The 21,163-nt window shown below is 45.3% G+C and overlaps 2 protein-coding genes across 2 annotated transcripts in view; one reads left to right on the top strand and one right to left on the bottom strand.

The window, feature by feature from the left end:
- LOC133349529 (dynein axonemal heavy chain 3-like) overlaps window positions 1–21,163 on the top strand; it is a 622,240-nt gene that overhangs the window by 135,569 nt on the left and 465,508 nt on the right. Inside the window, 2 exon segments of the mRNA XM_061563065.1 lie at window positions 14,302–14,505; window positions 16,789–16,842. Coding sequence (XP_061419049.1) covers window positions 14,302–14,505; window positions 16,789–16,842 — 258 coding nt within the window.
- On the bottom strand, window positions 9,419–13,093 carry LOC133349530 (uncharacterized). The gene is made up of 2 exons (XM_061563066.1): window positions 12,840–13,093; window positions 9,419–12,657 (listed from the first exon to the last, which is right to left on the bottom strand). The coding sequence occupies exons 1-2, from the start codon at window positions 13,045–13,047 to the stop codon at window positions 12,023–12,025; spliced, it is 843 nt and encodes a 280-aa protein (XP_061419050.1). The 5' UTR covers window positions 13,048–13,093; the 3' UTR covers window positions 9,419–12,022.

The raw sequence follows: 21,163 nt of genomic DNA, 5'->3' as shown, positions 1-21,163 counted from the left end.
CGTGGCCCTGTGTCAGCTCGTCTCTGCGACAGGTTTTTTAGTAAAAAAAAAATCACCGGGGCCAAACCTCGCTCGCCGTTTCCCCTGCTTACGACGGCGGCGGCCGCGCAGCTGAGGCGAGTGCACGCATGATGATGTCGTTGGCAGCAGCAGCAGCCAGCGGTGAAAATCCCGCTGTCCTATTGACAGCCATTCTTGGTTTTAATGCACCCGTGTTTGTCAATATTCAGTCACTTTTGGTGGGAGCAGGGGGGGGGGGAATAAGAGGAGAAAGAAGCTTGCACACACACAGACGCATGTCTTGGGAAATCGCGTAGACAGCCGAACAGATACTCTTCTAATTCGCTGGATCAGACTTTATATATATTGTGAAGGTCTCTGTAGAGTTAACAATACAGTTCCCTGTGCTGGCAATCTATATGTAACCCTTGACCCGAGGAAAATCCGGATATATTTGTCCAACACCTCTGCGATTACGGTGCAAACCAGGACATGCTGCTTCGTTAGCGGTGGCTTTTATCAGCATTGCGGGCGCATGCTTAGCAGACGAGGGGACGTGTGATGCAGGCCTTGAATGTTTCATACTTTGTGTGTGGGGTGACCTCAGCTAACTTGTGCATCGCAATTGTTTATTTCCGTGCCAATTCCCAGAGTGCAGTGGGTGCACTCTGCAGGGGAGGCAATTCAGCTTCCATTGCGTTCACTCTTTGCACAGAGGGCCTCACTTATTGCCCTCTAAAGGGGGGGCTGTTAAAATAATGAAATATTGTGTCATTGTCCTTTTATATATAAACACATCCCCTCACCGCGGAGTTCGATGCTAGATAATGAGCACTCGCTGTAAACCCCAATTTTCAGAATATCCTTTGGTCCGTTTAATTTCCCAAAAAGATTGCGGCAATTGCCGTCAAACGCGCGACAGATTTGGCGAAAGCGAGCGCACACCGGGCCCAATTGCGATGTGATAGAAGCCGAAGTGATAATTTTTGACTTGTAAAAAAGAAATACTCAACACGTTCGTCAATAACACTGAAGTGGCCTAATCAGGAAAGCAATCTTTAATAGGTGAGGGTTCGTGCTAGGGCCCTTCCTCATGGCACACATGGTTCTAACCGTCGACATTTGATGTGCTAGGAAAGATGGGCCATTGCCTAAAATACCGTCTATTATATATCATTTTTTTCCTAGCAAGGCCACGTAGTGTTATTTACAAATGTGGTTAAGTTTCTTTTCTAATTGGGCTTGTGAACCACTGCCAATGCAGCAGCAGCATCACCAAAACATAATAATTCTAAAAATGTATGTGTATGTCTGTTCCCAGAATCATTTCTAAACTGTCTGGTTTCCCACTATTAATGTGGCACCAATCTGCATAGGTAATGATGTTTTGTGGTATCCACAAGCAAATCGTAGCTGCAAATAGGTTTGCTACGTCGTTAAAAAAGTTATTTGTTTGACAAAAAAGGGGAATACAACTTGGTGGGTAAGAAATGTTGCTATGCACAGCACGTGTGCTATGCACAGCAAAATGTGAGTGCATAATAAGTATTATGCTATATATATGTATATATATGTGTAAATACACTATAACAAAATTACATTTTTCGTCCAGGCCTGGTTAAAATGTCTAGGTCACAAGGAACTGTCTATACTGATCTCAGAAAATGTAGTTTTTTTTTTACCATTCAGTTGAAACTCCACAAAGACTCGACACCAATCACCGCAACTACCTAAACATTCCACCACCGCTTCTCGGTTTCTCTCCTGGCTCTCAATTCAATCCTGGATCGACTGCAGGATTGATTCGAAACGTCTTCAAGATCCTTGTGGCCTTGTTCCCACTTGACTCTTCCCCTGTCATCTCGCTCTACTCTTCCCCGCGAGCCGTCCGCGCCAGTATTCAAGACCCCCTGCCCGGTTTCCCGGTCGGCTACCACCCCCACGCATTGGGAGGCCCCTTATTATCCCTCGTCGCCCCTGCTGTTTGGAACTCTGTAGCCATGTCCATCCACACTTGCAGCTCTCGAATCGTCCTTTAAAGGCCTCACTCAAGTATTAACTGCCTCTCTCCGGGAACCTGACTGCATCTCTCATCAACCCACCTCTGCCAATCCATTCCCTTGTTTTACTTGTGCAGAAAATCAAGGCAGCTTGTCAGACATTCTGAGACGGGCTGGAGAATTGTCGTGGGCCAGCCAGTGTGGTTGTATTGTTATGTTTAAATATTGCAGCGATGTTTCTTAGAGTAGCCATCGAGCATGGATGGCCAGCGGAGCTTTCTGATTCATCCCTATTTATTGTTGGAGCTGTTGCCAGATCCCTGACACCAGCTGGGCCAGTGTCCAATGCCTACTGCCTTTCATTTGACTTAAAAAAAAATACACATCCCGAGTCGCGTGTTTATCCAGGAGATAAATGTATTGGTGTGCGTACGGGTATATACGAGTGCGTGCGTGTGTGTTTGTCTTTATGTGCAATAAACCTGGTGACCCGAGATCTATTCCCGCTCACGGGCAACACCAGGGATGATTATCTGAACCGGTCCTGGGGCTCCCCTCGGTCGACTCAGCCAAAATGAGTACCTGGTGCGGCGTTTAAAATCATCGCCACTGGGGTGGCATAGGCGGCCGGGTGTTGTGCTGGCCACCCATCCCTTCGTGTGCCGTTCCAGCCTTCATAGGCGTTCGCTAACAGCACTTGCCCCAACAGTCTATGAAGGCTACACGGGGGATCTTTGCCATTGTGTTTGTGTGCAGGCAGTGGTGCATGGCCGTTAGTGATTGCACTCTAATCCCATAGAGCCCAGATTTCTGGCCAAGCACAGCGGTGGCAATTTGACCATGGCCATTCTACTCCCTTAGGTTGACTCGGCCTAAAGTAAATGCCTTTTAGAGTGTGTTGACAATCAACACAGATGAGACCGGTGCTCACCTCAGTACCTTGTCCTTTGTGAGACATAGATACACAATTGGGATTGGTGCTTTAAGCGAGCACCTCTTCTGAGAGCTATTCCACACACCTTAAATCGACTGCATATTGATGAATGTGGTCTCATTGCAACCAGACTGATCATCGCGAGGTTATAGAGCAATGAACATTGTTCGATTACCTTTGTGAAATAAATAAAAATACGAGAGTGCATTGTAGGATAGTTAACCGACTTATATGCCTACTGCACCATCTAATGCCACAATTTAAAGTCATTCCGGGGGAATGATTGTCTTAATTTAGTATTTGATTTTCATGACACTGTAAATTAACATTATATAAAGACATCCAACCATTCTCATTCCAGCAGTAGATGAAGGCCTCCCCACAAGATGCTCGCTATGAGACTTTTTTTAACCACATTTGTGAAGTGTGTGGCTCACATCTACGCTGCAAATTAGTGGTACACACATATTGTTATTTTTTAATGCAAACTATTATTGCCATTCAACTGCCTATTGTATGTCAGTTGCACGCACTCGTAAGCACACTTTGCAGAAATGTCCCTAAAATGTGTTCGGCTATCGGAGCATCATATGGCCACGTGGTGTCAGACACTGATGGCACAACATTGTTGCTGGAGTCACTTCAATGGGCCCTCTTATTTATTCAGTCTTTACAAACACTGGACGACGCCTCCTCTTTCGTTTGGCAATTTATACAAAAAGCAAGAGGCTACAATTGCTTATTTAATTTTGTCAGCCATTCCACAGCATCGGGGTGGTAGTTGAGTGGAGACTGCGTGTTTCTCCAGAGTACGCGTGTTGTGTTGGGGTAGCTGAGTCGGGTCTGCGTGTATCACCACAGTACACGTGTTGTGTTGGGGTAGCTGAGTGGAGACTGCGTGTACCACCAGAGTACACGTGTTGTACTAGGGTAGTTGAGTGACGTCTGCGTGTACCACCAGAGTACACGTGTTGTACTAGGGTAGCTGAGTGACGTCTGCGTGTACCGCCAGAGTACTTGTGTTGTACTAGGGTAGCTGAGTCGGGTCTGCGTGTACCACCAGAGTACACGTGTTATGTTGGGGTAGCTGAGTGGGGTCTGCGTGTAGCACCAGAGTACGTGTGTTGTACTAGGGTAGCTGAGTGATGTCTGCGTGTACCACCAGAGTACGCGTGTTGTGTTGGGGAGTAATCAGCGGTTGAGAGCGGTCGTCACTGTCAACGAGGCAGGAGAGACAAACCAGGGCTGTTCCCCCGTCGGGTCTTCAGTCCTATTCCTGTTTTGGGGGCCCACTGGGTCCCCGCGTCTCGCGCTATTGGGTGGTGCTGGGGTCTTTTTCGGCCGACGGAATAGTTGAAGGCGCATGTCGAGACAATGCTCGTGCTGTGCAAAAGCAACCTCGGCGTGTCGCCCAGAGCTCGTCCGATTCAATTTAGGGAAAAGCTGGCAAGTGAAATATCGTGGCTTTTTTGTAAATTAATTGCCAGCTATGGCTAAGACCACCAACTTGCTACTCTTCGTAAGTTCGAATAATGACATGTGCATTTAGTAATGGTTGTAAAGTTAACCCATTGATGATCTGAATATTGTTATTTAGTAAATACATTTATAGATAATAGCAACTCATAGCTATTTTAGTGAGGAATAGTATCTGAAGAAATGTTGATATGTGAAATGTGACTTAATATGTTTGTAAGTAGATTGTGCTGAAGATGATCTTTCAGCAGATGTTATTTAGGATGCAATCCTCTATTGATTTCACCAACTGATGAATTGGTAACATGAATTATTGCCTTGTGGTTTTCATAATTAGAGTGTTGAAGGAAACATCGTCAATGAAAGGTTATGCAATTCTAGGTGAAGCAGAAAACTGTCCCTCGTTCACATCAAAATGTAATTGAGTTATTGATATAAGTACTTATTTAATTCTATGACTTACAAAATATGATTTTGCTATCTGTGGTCGTGAATGCAGGTTGCTGACCTATCAGTATGGGTTTTTTGGAATGGCGTTCCTACATGTACTTGGTTTTCTCTCCGGGTATTCCGGTTTTCTTTAAAAGACGTAAACACTCCTTAAAGAACTGGCAAAAGATCCCAACGCAAAATCCTCCCTGAAAACGAGTCTTGAAACTTCGTTCAGCTTTCTCGGACAATTGGCAATATTATTGTTTTGATTTAAAGGTACGCACAATGAGGCTGGGTAGTGCTCGATTTGAAATATTAAAGCGGTGAGCTGAAGTGCTGAATGGCGGTCAACTCATCACTTACCCCAGGGTTCACAACATCGTAAGTCAATAAATCTGAACATTTGTTATTATACACTCTTATGAGTCCGGTCCATCACAAATGCGAACTGATCACACAGAGGAAGCTATTTGGAACAATACTTTTAAGTCCGTTTAACACGTAGGCGAAACTGGCTCAGACTCAACGATGGATCCTTGAAAAGGAGTACCACCAGCTGTAAAGCAACATGAGGTCATACAGTGAGACTGGACTTCTGTCATAAGAATGTGGGATTTTCACTTCTAAATTCTACATGATGGAGGTGAGGACCGCTCTGTGCTCATATGAGCAGGGAGGTGCTTAGATATTGTTTGTATTTATTAATGTATCATAAACTCAATGAGATCCAGGGCTCTCATTTGTTAAGATGACAGCTTTCTGAAGTGAGAGTCATTTGAGGGATGGAGGAAATTCATCCAGGCCACAGATTGTGTATTGACTTGTGATGAAATGGTTTACCACACTCCGAGGTTAGAGCCAATAATGTAATTGAAGGCTGTCACAAGATTTTAAACGTGAGTTATAAAGACAAGACCTCAGTCTAGCATCCAATTCCCATGTCAAACCTGAAATAATATTTTCTTGACCTAAATAATTTCAATATTCAAATCAGTCGAATTGCTGATTAATTTGGTGTCAAAACTGCAGGTAATTGGATTTATTGTGTTAAGACCCAGTCTATAAATCATGTCGAAATAAAAGTCCAACTGTTGCCAGAAAGGCTAGAGAGCCCTTCTCGATGGCGTTTTGGCCTACTCTTCCACAGTGGCTAGATGTCTTGGACAATGTGGGAACAACCCGCACTTTACCCCACCACACACAGCCTTACTGATCGAGTAACCCGTGGTGTATCCATATATACTGCAGGGTGCAGAGGGGTGGGGGAGTTACAAAACGTTCCCATTGCTTAAATTGCCACGCCAGACAATTGAACTAGCGACCACTGCACACCAAGTCCATTGTACTAACGATTCAATCACGGCAGCATCATTATCGCAACATCATTTTCATGAATTTTTTATTCAAGAAAGTCACACTGAGTCCCAAGGAATCTTTTCAGGAGGGTCTGCCGTTGTATTTTTATTTTAAGATGTCAGCCATTTTCTGAGTGTTTATAAATGTGTAGTGAGTTCAAATGAGTCCCAGACATACTCTTGGAGGCAACACATTTATTTAACACCAACACACTAGGTAACTGCCCCTTCACAGAATGACAACTTATGGTAGTGACCACCAGGCTAGCTGCACTAATCACAACGTGACTAGCTACAACGGACCAGGACCAACATCTCGGGTCCAGGTCCACGTGTTGGAGACTCGGTAGGACGTAGAACGTTGACGAAGGTTTCTTCAGGATGAACAACAGCGCCGGTCCCTCTGGGCGACCCGGCTTATATCCTCTGTGGCGTGGCCGGCTCCACCCTTGGCCACGACCACATTCCAGAATCCTCGAGCAGGATCTCGACTCTGACATGTGACCACCCCTAGCCCCCACTTGGGGCCCCTGTGTAGACTTAACCGGTCACGTGTCCTTTGGGGTCAATTAGAGTGCCACGGCCCTTAGTAACCCCATTTCCATGGCCGGCACTCCCACACCCTATCCTGTAGGGGCCGGCACTGCACGCCAAGCGTGGTGCCATCCAGCGCTATCGATCAGCGCTCACCGAGCCCCTCTAGGGCCGGTACTGCACCCACATCCTAGTGGTGTCCGCGATGTCAATACACCGCGTGCCGTGCCTCTCTAGGGCCGGCATTACACAGTGGCATCCCGCGATGTCACTACACATGTGGGTGATTAGTCCACCTGCTGTACTGCCTTCTCCTGGCGAGCCGGTATATGGCACCGCAGCGCCCAATGGGAAGGGAGTTTCACAACACCAGTGTGTGAGATCCACCAACTCTTGCTTCCTCGGCAGTGCTGCACGACAGGCCAGGCGCAGCCTAGCCACGGTGCTGCACGACAGGCCAGGCGCAGCCTAGCCACGGCGCTGCACGACAGGCCAGGCGCAGCCTAGCCACGGCGCTGCACGACAGGCCAGGCGCAGCCTAGCCACGGCGCTGCACGACAGGCCAGGCTCAGCCTAGCCACGGCGCTGCACGACAGGCCAGGCGCAGCCTAGCCACGGCGCTGCACGACAGGCCAGGCGCAGCCTAGCCACAGTGCTGCACGACAGGCCAGGCGCAGCCTAGCCACAGTGCTGCACGACAGGCCAGGCGCAGCCTAGCCACGGCGCTACACGACAGGCCAGGCACAGCCTAGCCACGGCGCTACACGACAGGCCAGGCGCAGCCTAGCCACGGCGCTACACGACAGGCCAGGCGCAGCCTAGCCACAGTGCTGCACGACAGGCCAGGCGCAGCCTAGCCACGGCGCTGCACGACAGGCCAGGCGCAGCCGAGCCACGGCGCTGCACGACAGTCCACGTGCATAGCCACCAATGCCCGGCAATAAAAGCAAAGGGTCTCCATGATCAAACAAGCGTCAAGTGGCACTCATCTCCACTGATGGTGGCACAGTCTCGGTCGCAAATATTCCGCATTCGCATGGGATTGGCCGGTTTCTTTAGCAGAATGATAGCTTGGATTCCTGCAAAGGGGCATGTGTTTCAATTAATAATGCTGGTATCACGGGATGAATCAACCCACACTTTGCGTATGAACTTACAACCTGCTGATTGGGAGTTGAATACTACAAATAGCATGCCATGTGGATGGATTACTGTAAAAATAATAGAGTAAGTAATATTAGTTGTTCATTTCTTGATGCAACTAATTAAATTTTCGATAAGGGCAACTTGGTATAAATATTTGAAAGGATAATCGAGGACATTCATTGTTTGATATTAATATATGAATGTTTGATAATTGAAATTGATTTATTCAAGTAAGTAATTGATTTTGGTGGAATACATTACTTTGTTCATGTAAAATAGGTATACTTTAGGTTATAACTTACACAGACCTGAATATTAAACAGTGGAGTTCTTACTTTTGTGTGCATTTCGAGATCAGTACAGAAGCAATGTGGTCGCAGCCATAGCCGAGTTAATCAACTTTTTGGCTGAAAATATTTTACCATAACTTAAGACAGCTATTGTTGTTTCATCAGAGTGATTCACAATTTATTGACCGTGGAGGTATGCTGGGCTGAGTCGACTCCTGATCTGGATTTGAATTCGCTACCTTCAGCTTGTGAGCCGTGCGATTGGGCCACAATGCAAGTGGCCTGGTTGAGTAGCGATAAGGGGAGGGATGCAGAAGCATTTGAGGGGAACAGGGATTCCACCTCATGCGGTAACCACTTTCATTTCTTACCAAGTATTATGTTCAAATCACGGTTGCTGAGCACAGGCTAAAATGCCCAAAATGCTAATCAGCCAGCAACAAACTGCACTATTGCAGGTGTAATAGCTCAAATGTAATGGCTTTATCGCATTAATCAAGGATAGGGAGGGAATTCCAAAGTGGAGCAGTGCGAGGGAAGAAGCAGAAAGATAAGAGTTGTGACCTGCAGCTTTGGTGGCACGGTGGCGAGATGTTAACTACCTCGCCCGGTGTACAGGGGATCGTAGGTTCGATCCCGACCCTGACGATGCCTCTATATCTTCTTGGTTCTTTCGGTAAAGTCACGTAGAAGGGAAGTAATAAAATAATAAAAATAAAACATAATAAAACAATTCTCACGACGTTTCGGCCACAACGCAAGCAGCCGTCCTCAGGCGAAGAATGAAACACCACCAAGCTTGGAGCGTATATTTAAGCTGGGTTAGAGGGGGGGAGGTGGGAAGAAGAGCGCCTAAACAAAATAATTTGCATATCAAGAGGAATTCAGCATATGGAAAATGCGTAGGAGGTGGGCGGGGGGGGGGGGTTCCAAATCAATACTATGCCCGTGCATTATGCACGGGTAGCATTAACAAAGGAAAGGAATGTTAATAGTATGTAGCTGCAGTTACTAAACAACCACGTAAAAAACTAAAGTATAAACTGCATAACAAACTAAAGTATAAACTACATAGCATCATCAGTATACTTACTATACTCTACAATAAGCTGAGTTACTAACAGTAAGTAATACATAAACATTTCTACGTTGTAAAACATTATATAATATGCTTCCATCTAAACTTTATTCTCTTACATCACACGCGTCTATACTATATACTGCAGTATATAGTACGGTATAGACGCGGGGAGGGGTTGGGTGGGGAGGGAGGGGCTGGGTGGGGAGGGGAAGGTGGGGAGGGGCTGGGTGGGGAGGGTGGGGAGGGGCTGGGTGGGGAGGGTGGGGCTGGGTGGGGGGTGGGAGGGGTGGGGCTGGGTGGGGAGGGGCTGGTCACCCCGTGGTGCCCTTATAAAACTCAACGTTTAACCTACGGCTTGTGCCCGCCCTCACAGTCGCCCATATTTGCGGAATACACCACGCTGCCGTTGACCCTGGCCATTGACCGAGCAACCCAACGTTCCTACCAGCTCCCTCCGCAGGAATGTGTTCTAAATAATCTCAAAGCATGTGTCTAAATGTGGAGGGAAAAACCGGAGGACCCGGAGAAAAATATCCACGGGACCACGGGGAGAACATGCAAGCTCTAAGTAACGGTTGTTGTAACAATAGAATAGTGATCAGCAAGCGACTGGTCACTGCTGAGTGGGTGGCTGGAGTGATTCACTGAGTTCTGCATCATCAATCAATCTGACTGCTTTACATTGAATTTCATAAAAAGTAGACAAAATATCCCACAAGTGCTGGGTTCCAATTGATATGTAGCCTTATCGAGTAACAAATGCATGTCAGTTATGCACCATGAGTTGCAAATGTCCAGTCACTGAGAAACAATCGATTGCAATGACCCATTTGCTCAAAATACTGATATATTAGTCGAGAGAGAAAAATCTGTGGGGACTTAATCCAGTTCCGTGAAATCATAAATAATAGTAACCAAGTCGATCCGGATGACGATTGCTAACCAGCTCAACACGGACAAGAAGAGCAGTAGAGGTCACGGTGGAGCGAGGCCAGGAGGGAGGCAGTTGTGTTTCATGCGCAGGGTGGCGGAGCCTCAAACCAGCTGCCCACGCAACTCGGTGGTGGTGGCGGTGGCAGCTTCTCACTGCTGGGACTCTTCAAGAGACTCCTCGATGAGATCCTAGAATCTTCGAGCAACTACTCACAACCGAACGAGCCAGATGGACGAAATGCCCCCGTACATCTCGTTTGTGTAACCTTCCTGATGTTTTTATGATTACGTCTATAACACTGATTAATAAAAGAAAAAAGAAACTCAATACATTCGTCAATAACGCTATATAGCCGGCGACGTTTTGGCCAATGGCCCGTCTTTATGGCACGTTGTGAATTGTGGTGCCAACGCAGCATCGCCAAATGATCTGTTTCCATGAGACTGGGCGTGGCACTGCAGTTGGAAAGCTCTACTCACACTTGTTGCAATTCTGTCCATCATCTCTACAGAGGCAATAAAGTGAATGGCACCTTTTTGGGCAGTCGGCAGTTGTCCAGTGAGGAGGCTGGCTCCCGTCATAGAACTGTGAAATTTGAAAATAATGGACGGGGCAACCAAAGCAGCTGAGCACACTTTGACATTTACAGATATTGCAAGAAAGCCTCATCCACACAAAAAAACATAAATGCATTGAAAGTACGATCATATCAACACTCTTGCCTTTGCAGTCAGGCATAAATAATTAAGCCTATGAAATCAAGCTTTGATTTATTTTATAAATAACTAAGTGGCTGAACTGTGATATTTATTACTTGACATGAATAATTTAAATGATAAAATCAATTATAAGTTAATTGCCTGTATCAGTATCCGAGCTCTTAATGTGAATCTTAGGAGTTAAATAGCCCGGTGCTTCATTTTTGTCAAATGTTCCTTATCATCGAGATTGTTTTTGGTAAGAACCTTGCCTTTATGTCTCGATCAGCAGATAATCATCGCCACACATGCACCTGAGGGGAATAAAACTCATATGTAAGATGGTTTATTAAGCGCTCTAGAGATTTGGTGTTTACTAATTCCCAGGATGCTACTTTTGATCGATGGCTAATGCCGAAAGGTGACTCTTCAATGAAAAAAACTAACTCTCGCATTATGCAATATTTTAAATAATAAGCATCACCGAGTTTTGAGACTCATTATGAAGGTTGCTTATGCTTGCAATGTGTGATTAACACCTCACTGAATATTCCAGCTTGGTACATTTTTGCATTTCATTACACTACGTAACACAATTTTTGTTCCTGGGTCGTACGTGTTATTTCGTAATTGCTTATGCCTAAAAAGTATATAAAATGGCTATTATTCCCCACAAACTTTGCTTTTGTGACCAGGACAGTGATATTTTGATGAGAAAACAGCCGAATTTGTGTCTTTTCGTTCACATCAAGTCAGAAAAAAAACATATGAATCAAAATTCACATGTATTTATACTAAAGTAATACAAAAATTACTACAAAAGATTTCGAAGTGAGTAGTTTTTCGAGATTTACTATTATACTGTTAATCAGCCCCCAAATGTATTCTCCCATGTTCTCGTTATACTGTCCTTGGTAGTGGCGTTCAAAGTCCTGTATATCCTGGTGGAAGCACTCGCCTTGCTCCTTTGACTTTGCTCCCATGTTCTTCTTGAATTTATCAAGATGAGCATCATGGATATAGACTTTGAGGGACATCCTACAGCTCATTGTGCCGTAGTTCTTCACCAGTCTCAACCAGCTCCACATAGTTTTAGACCTTGTGATTGCCCAGGAAGCCATGAACCACTGCGACAAAGCTGTTCAAGCTGCTTTCTCCTTACTAGTGAGCTTCTTGGGGAATTCATTCAACTCCAGGATCTTCTTTATCTGTGGTCCGACGAAGACACCGGCTTTGACCTTTGCCTCAGACAGCTTAGGGAAGAAGTCTTGAAGGTACTTGAAGGCGGCCGACTCCTTATCTACAGCTCTGACAAATTGTTTCATAAGGCCCAATTTGATGTGTAGTGGTGGCATCAGCACCTTCCGGGGGTCCACCAGTGGCTCCCACTTGACGTTGTTCCTCCCCACAGAGAACTCGGTCTGCTGTGGCCAGTCCCGCCTGTGGTAGTGCGCCTTGGTGTCCCTGCTGTCCCAAAGGCAAAGATAGCAGGGAAACTTGCTAAAACCGCCTTGGAGACCCATCAGGAATGCCACCATTTTGAAGTCTCCGATGACCTCCCAGCCGTATTCATCATACTTCAAGGCATCCAGCAAGGTCTTGATGCTGTTGTAATAATCTTTGAGGTGCATCGAGTGAGCCAGGAGAAGAGACGGGTACTTGTTACCATTATGGAGCAGCACGGCTTTGAGGCCCCTGGATGAGCTGTCAATGAAGAGGCGCCACTCATTCTGATTGCAGGCGATTCTGATGGCTCTATTTTCCCCTCTGTACCATCCTACAAAAATTCATTTATTTCACCCATGACTAATGTGTAAGAGATTCTCGCAACATTTTTCATATTTGATATATATATTTTTTAATAACATTGAAAATTGTAAAACATTAAAAAAAATAAACTTTGACAATTTTTTACAAATTTTATAACATAAAATTTTAAGCAACAATTGTCCATCTTACCTTCCAGAGTTTGTTTGTATTGCTCGCAGGTGAAATGAGATGCCCAGGGTTTGTTTTTATCCCCGACAGGCATGCCGAAATATGCCTTGTAGGCCTCACACATCTTAGCAGATGCTTCCACAGAGTACTTTTTCGCTCTTGTCTTGATAAATTGGCCACAGACATAGCAAAATGCGTCTGCCGGATGCTTGCAGCCTCTTGATGCCATCTCAGAAAAATGCAGATATGTATCCACTTCGGCAGCTGGAACTAAACTGTACTCGTGGGCTTAATGCCCCTGTATTTATACTATTTATATTACTGGATAGTTCTAGAATGTTCTTTACTCAGCACTGAATCTATCTGGAATGTTCTGGAAAATAGGTCAATTGAAAAATATCACTCTCCTGGTCACACAAGCAAAGTTTGTGGGAAATAATAGCCATTTTCTATACTTTTGAGGCATAAGCAATTAGGAAATAACACTTACTACCCAGCAACAAAAACAAATTGTTACACAATGTTATCGGTCTCTTTATTCACTGTTTTGTCTAAACAGACACCAGTGTAACCGTCAATCACATCAGAACATCAGTAGGCCGATGCGCACATCTCCTTTATGAACGGAAAATTAATGACAAGCCATAGCAGTGCAACTGTGGTCATGTAACCTAAACAATGGGCCACATACTAAACAATGGGCCACATACTAAATCACTGTAATCTGCATTCCTTCGACGGAGGAGGAACAGACAAACTACACAAACTTTTCGTCTGAAGCCCTCTCTCGGCTAGCAGACCTCGACATTAGCATTTAGCTCTTGAACATATTTGCCATGCGCAAGTCCCATTTAAGTGAAAAATAAAAAATGTATTTGATGGGGTTTTGTCGATTCATTGGTAAACAGACTGTGACGGCGAGCTCACCACACTTGAGAACGTGGTTTAATCACAGGCACCTGCCTGAATTTTGAGCGCAAGATCTCATCACCGTGGATTCAGTGATCTGACACGGACATTAACTCCCCGAGCCACCCAGTCACCCCAAACAGCAACATTAAAGTGGCAATCACGGTAAAATATTTTCATCTGTTACACACAATAAGTATATAAATAATATGCTGCCCTTTTTTCATTTCACTTCTGGACGAAGATCCTCACAAGGTGCATCACTTGTGAAGGTCGTTTGACCATATTTCACCATGCTGATCAGTGTGAGTTGGTGGAGGCGAGTGCCCAGGATCAGTAAAGATGTTGATTCGCCTCTGATGTTTGCTGGGACTAGGAATGGCTGAGAGTGCAGTGTGCGAATCACTGCAGCCCTACTGAAGTCATAGCAATGTAGAATTGTCACCGCTGGCTCAGGGCTGTATGCTCAATCGAGTAGGAAATCACTGTAAATTTAGTTTTGTCAGGTGAAGGCACGGGGGAGAGCAATCGTGCTTAGCTTCCGCCCGGCGCTGCCCCTTGGTGTCCTCCGCAGTGGCTGACGGAGCGTGCGCGGAAGCTGGCGGCGGTCATCGGCGGCCACGCGGCCTCCGCCTCGGAGAGGTTCAACCGCGAGGTGTGCGCGCGGTACGAGGCGGTGGTGGAGCGCGCCACGGGCCTGGCGGAGAGCACCTACGGCCTGGTGCAGCTGCAGGAGTACGTGGACAGCCTGCACACGGGCGAGCTGCAGCATCTCAAGGTACGCGCGCACGGGTGCGTACACGTGTGTCTGTGTGTGTGTGGTGCTGGGGAGCGGTGGGGTAGCGGTTAGCGCGCTCCGCTGCGAATGACCGACACTAGTGGCGATTATCTGAACCGGTCCTGGTCCTCTGCAAGGTCGACTCAGCCTCAAATTAGTACCTGCTACGATGTGTAAACATCGCCACTAGGGAGAAAAAGGCACCCGGACGTGGTGCTGGTCACCCACCCACTTGGCTTCCGTGACGATCTTCATAGGTGCTCGCTAACAGCACTTGCCCCAAAAGTCTGTTAATGCTATAGGGGGATCTTTGTCTTTGTGGTTGCATATCAAACAGCCAATGATTGGAACAAGGTCTCCCCGTGAGGTAATGGAGGATTTTACAACCGACATTCACGTTAATTAAGTTTACATTTCGAATAATTCTGAACGCTTGTTATCGCGCACACGTGTTCGTCCAGTCCATCACGAATGCCACGCGTTGATCACACAGAGTAGGCTCTTTGAAACAACGCCATTTTAAGTCTGTCACAAAACGAGCTCACACTCGAGCATGGGATCCCAAAGAACTGCCGACGGTAGCTGGTTCCAGGTGTCCGGGTCAGAGACCCCGGTGAAACCACGTTGGCCGTATGACCGCACAAGGTTTGCTCTGTGCGGGCAGCAGCAGCAGCAGGATCTGCGTGGCATGTGGATTGTAGACAGCATCGATTGGGGTCCGTTGAGGCTCAAAACTGTGCACTGCTCGGCAAGAGACGATGGAGTGGATTGGTGCAGACTCTCGGAGACAAGTAGGCATAGTTTGTAAACATGCCTATGTTTGATAGGTACCCAATGTAATAATCTGGACGTGTGATAAGTTTTGCCACTTTAAATGTGATACGTTCATATTTTTGTACATTGGTGTTTGCCACCGGACAACATTGCTCATTTAAGCCGTAATCAATAAACGTTAAACCATATATTATCCATTCGCATCGAGCAATTACACGTATTAGCCAGGGCTGGGTGATGCCTGCTAAAGGCCTCGGGCCATTCGAGTTTTGTTTATGCCGAACACTCCTCTGCTGTTGGCTTTTGGCTTTATTCAGCTCTAAAGTTTTAAACGTGATGTACAAATTGCAGAGCTACATCTCCATTAAAATTAACAAACGACTTTAATTGTGGCCCATAACCGGTAGTCGTGGATATAACACAAAGAGTGATGCCATGGCCCTAATTACCAAATTCAACTGTAGGATGTATCATAGTGCCACAGTATTGCGTTTCAACCATTACGAAGCGGGAGATATATTTCTGGGGGGCCCTCAATATTCGAGCCCCCCGGCTGTGGTCCCAAAAGCTCCCCCCCTACCACGTAAATCCAGCCATGCTCATAAATTGTTGTGGATTCCAGTGGTTTGTGTGTAAAGTATCAGCAGAGCGTGTACAGGGTGAGACATTGGTGATAAAGATTTTCACATATTCATAATGGTTCATCACATTTAATTCCATAATGGTTCATCATGTTTAATTTCGTATGTACGTTACCGTTATTCTCTGTGTCTCTCACATTAGTAACTTCAGGCGTATTTTCATAAATATTAATACATACGTGTGTGTGTGTGTGTTTCTAATGTATTTTCTTGGAACGGAGATTGCATTCTATTAAGTGTGTCTGTGTATCACCACCGCATACGGTGGAGTGTCTATGAAATATGTTCACGAATTGAAGGGCAATGCTCATGGTCCCTGAGTCGGGGCTCAGTCGGAAGACATTTTTCAAATTCCAATTAGTGTATTATGATTGTATAAAACTTTCCAACGTTGAAATTTGACATTCGGTGAAATCTTCATCTCCGAAATATTATTTTACAAAAATAAACAGGGCAAACTACCTGAACCCAAAATCTCCAGGTCTTAAGCAAGCATCCAGAGAATCCACTATTCTCATAAATTGTGGCATCAAAAAAAAGGTTGTATTGGCAAAAATGAGTGGACATTTTTATCACCAAACCGAGATGGTGCTCATCTCTGTTGGCAACCCTGAGACTGTGGTAGAATTTCCACATTTTAGGCAACGGTGGCTACGCAAGCAACCCGTAATCCAGCACTGTGGAGGTAGTGATGGTTGGTGGATCGCACACACGTGTTGCGAAACTTCCTTCCCATGGGGCGTCCGAGGAGGAGCTATACCCTGGCTCGCCCAGAGAAGGCAGTACAGCAAAAAATGTGGACTCCACCAGAGCTCGGGCAATTGTTGTAGCTGACTCGCCGTGTGACTCCCTTCCCGCTTGTCGACAGTTCCTCGCTCATCTCGGTCATTGTCTCCGTGTGAGAGTTAGAGAATACTGTTTGGTGAGTAACAACATTCAAATGTTAACACCATTATTTATATTGCTCCCATGATAGGGCCAGTTTCTCCGTCAGAGAGCCACTGTTGATTTTTCCTCCAAGTCGTACAGATTTTATTAACCATGGTGGGATGCACATCATGGGATCTCCTTTGCCAGTAGAAAAATATGATGATAGGTTTTTTCCCTTTTTTCTGGCAACAAAACAGGTGTTAAGATGTTAAAACACCAAACTGAAACCTTTTACAAGGAATCATGTCTGCATTAACCACAATGCTTGTGGTGATATGCATTATCCTTGAAACTGATTGGTCCACACCAGAGACAGCTTTCTTTTGAGCCTCGTCTCAAACGGTGTTAGACCAGAGGACGCCAAAGACAACGCACTATCAGATTAATGAGAGCTCGGGGTGAGCATCTACATTATGGGACCTCCTTGGCCAGTACCAAAATATGATATAGGTTTTTCCCCTTTTTTATATATATATGTTATCAGAGTATGTTTTTTGTTTGCATTCTGACCACAAGCATTGTGGATAATGCAGACATGATTCCTTGTAAAAGGTTTCAGTTCGGTGTTTTAACATTTTACACCTGTTTTGTTGCCAGAAAAAAGGGGAAAAACCTACTATCATAGAGCGATGTTCGGTTGGGTGTTTACCGGGGCAGGGATATGTATTTTAATTTCAGTAAATTGCTCTAACTATTGCACAAGCTGGCCATTACCACGTGTTGATCTGCCTGATGGTTCCCAATTTTAATTAACCGAGTGAGTCACTGTGCAGATGAGCATGCTGCTCGTACAATCCATACAATCAATACTTTTGACAGACTCATTAAATGCTAAACAAAAGGCTGGTGCCGATATTACAATACCCTGCATGCGTTTTGTACTCCGATTAGCACGGTTGGCCAAGTGCGGTGCAAAAGAAGTTCAACATAAATGCGTACATACTGGACACCTTGCAGACTTGTGATAAGTGCTTGTGTACTTTTACTTCATAATCTGGACACGACTTGTAGAGATGCGTCATCTCTTCTACACGTTTCCCTGACCCTCCTGCCCCTCAGCCGTGCTCTCAACTCGGTGTTTCTCATTCATTTTGTTCATCGTCTGCGATTTCTTCTCGTGCTTAATTCTACACAATGCGATTTACTTTGGCGGTTGTCGTTGTTGCTCTTCGCCAAACGGAACGCGGTCCTTCATTAGCGTTCGCTTCTGATCGTTGCGTCTCATCACAGAGATGCGTCGCGTGCATCTTGCCATGGTTCTCAGTCAGTGACCCTGTTTCCCCAATCCATATATATCGCACCCATCAGTATGCATTGGTTGGAGACTTCTTCCATCCAGGCACGCTGGCAGCATGCCAATGCGGCCGCTTAATACGTGCGAACGCATACCCCGCGAGCCTTGCGTATTGACCGCACATTGTATACACTCAGCGGCGCTTGAACGGGTGCAGAGATTGTGTGGGAGGGATGGTTCAATGACTGAGCACTGGCTCCTTATGCAGGAGGTTATGAGTTGGAATCCCAGCAAACATTCGTGAATATATCGTCGTGACAATCTAAATTGAACTGTCTCTGTCGATTCTATTTAAATCCTCCAAATCCACATATTTCAAATGCTATGTAAGGTCAATAGGTGAATGCAAGACTTAAGATAACACCTGCTGGACTTTTTAAGGTTAAAGATAGTCTTCTCCATAAATAGCTTTAAAATAAACGGATGTAAGTGATCGCTTGACCCAAGCGGCCTCCTTTACATTCTCTCCTCAATCCCTTTGCTCTCATGAATCATTGAACACAGTGAAAATATGTTGCTTTTGATGTTTGTGATTTTGCAGTGCGTTATAATTCTCACTGCATTGCTATCGTTTTAAAATCAGCAATGCCGTGCTTAAACAAGCGATGTTCAAGCTCTGCTCCAGAGTTGGAGATTCCACACTGCTGTGGCAGGGACAGTTTATCCGTTGGGGCGGCTGCTGTTTACATTCGCATGATGTGAATCCGTAGAGCTCATCATCCCCACGGGGAACGTTGGGCTTTGTTGACCTGCGACTGGGATTAGTGCGCTGGGTTTTTGAACAGATGAATTGCAGGCACCACACTGATGGAGTGGTGTGGAAGCACGGGATGAAAACGCTTCAGCAGGGAGGTGTTAGCCAAGGGGATCTTTACCGAGATGCTGGGTTCAAACCAGGCAACTATCCATGATTAAACAAGGCTCTTCAAATGCAGGGAATTGGTGGTCTCGAACTGGTCACCAATGACTACACACACACAAAAACAACAAATCAATAATAATCATGTCACATGTATCCAGTAAAGCCTTGCTGAGCAACGGGACCCATTTCTGCAGTAGAATTTTGTGCAAAGGCTGTTTGGCCAATTTTATTCTAAAGAGTGTTATACATGTGTGAGGTAACTGTAGGACCCATAAAAATCCATGCCTACAAATAAATCCAAGAGATAATACGACCGAAAGAGCCACGCAGAATCAAAAATCTGTATTCTGTGATGCCATTTCTTGGCCACCTTGCAGCCCAACGGGCTGGTAGCATTACAGATCTTTGTGAACCACCAACCATTGGCTCCAAAGCACTGGGTTAGAGATGTGTGACACTAAATAACTTGAATGGGGCACCACGGTAGCGAGATGGTAACTACCTCGCCTGGTATACAGGAGGTAATGGGTTCTATGGAGTTTGTGTGTTCTCCCCGTGGTTGCTTGGATTTTTCCTTCAAAATTTAGAAACGTGCATTTAGAGTATTTGGCCGCTCTAAATTTCCACGTGATAAGCAGCTTTGTTGAGCTCTAATTTGTGGCCAGGTCGCTTCTGAAACAGGAGCTAGATAGCTTGGTGGGCCTTACCTGATAAAATACAAAAATAAAGAACTCAATTTGTGGTATTGCAACTTCGAAGTTTCCAGATTTTAGTATGTTTACCAAGTAAAGAACATTATATGAAAGCCGTTTCAAAATGTGTGACAGCGTGTGCCGATAAGGTGCTTATTTAGGGCCTTCAAAAGTAGTTATGTCTCCGCAACTGAGGCTGTTCTCATCGCGAAATTTTCAAGCCGTCCAAAATGGACATACATCTCATGAAATGATGCCAAGAGCAAAATAAGATTTTTTTTAGAAGTGTTACCAAAACTGGCAGGCATTTAGAGATTTATGCCCCACCTCGTCGATGAATTGCCACAATACAGAGTGACAGTTACATTCAGGGGGTAGATTACTTATTTATGGTCTCGTTTTCATCACCTAATTTGCATTGTTTCTAAATAGAATTCTTGTTTAATGCAGTTTTATTGACACTATTAGCATGTATGTTACTTCATTACGGAATTGGTATGCTCGTTTGACACGTATGCTTTCGCGACCAATATTATTCATAATCAAGGTTTTCGGGTTACATAATACATTGTCACGCACACATTTCAATGCATGTAACACGTGGGATATAATTGACTTTAATTGGTAAAATATATCCATTGTTACATGCCGAATAACTGGACCATCTCGATAAAGCTAACGATTCCAGCAGAGGGATCACAGAAGAAATGCGGTAAATGTCACAATTCTTTTAATATATTTGACTACTGTATATAGCAACCAGTTAATCAGCCTCATCCAATACTCAGGCACTGGTCACCTGCGGTTTGTTGAAGTTCACACCCATTACGTTGAGTAACGCCAACGCGACCTTGTGCATCTGCAGATCGGGCTTTATTTTGGTGCTTATGAAACGCGGTACAAATATGCGACAAGATAAAACAGGAAGTGAGATACATCCACGATGCCATTAATGTCCGGGGGCTTTGTGTGATTTGTTTTCCAGAGGGGAATTTCCCGGTTATTGAGCAGAGCCAAGCGAGCATCCCAATTAATCACCTGTTCCACACCTGCATCGCTGCTGGAGACGCGACTTTTTTTTCTCACCACAGTTGCCACGGCCACAGAAGGGAATCGGCAAATTTGTGTCTCCTCTTTGTGGAAACAGGGGAGGCAGCAGGATAGGGGCAGCCAGCGCAAATAAAATTGTGCCGTCGATCAATAGCGCGTGCAAAGGCCTTTCTCGCCATGAAAAATTAATTTTTCTCTGTGATGGACTATTGAACAAAAAACCCGCATGTTGAGATTATGCCGGGGTGATCACATTAAAGGTTAGATACCAGCAGCTCTAGATGTGGCAATTTTTCCTCCCACATCACCGCGGCGCCGGTTATTTGTGGCGTGTGGCTAGCTTCAATCTTGGCTATTTAATACATGAAACGTTTATGATTGGGATTGATCAAATTTCCATCAAAGCGTCTCCCCG

This window comes from Lethenteron reissneri, chromosome 30 (assembly GCF_015708825.2).
Source record: "Lethenteron reissneri isolate LAM-NWPU_2019-01 chromosome 30, ASM1570882v1, whole genome shotgun sequence".
In the NCBI taxonomy this organism is placed as follows: Eukaryota; Metazoa; Chordata; class Hyperoartia; order Petromyzontiformes; family Petromyzontidae; genus Lethenteron; species Lethenteron reissneri.
The sequence above is the reverse complement of the archived record's forward strand: the minus strand, read 5'-3'. Positions and strand labels throughout refer to the sequence as shown.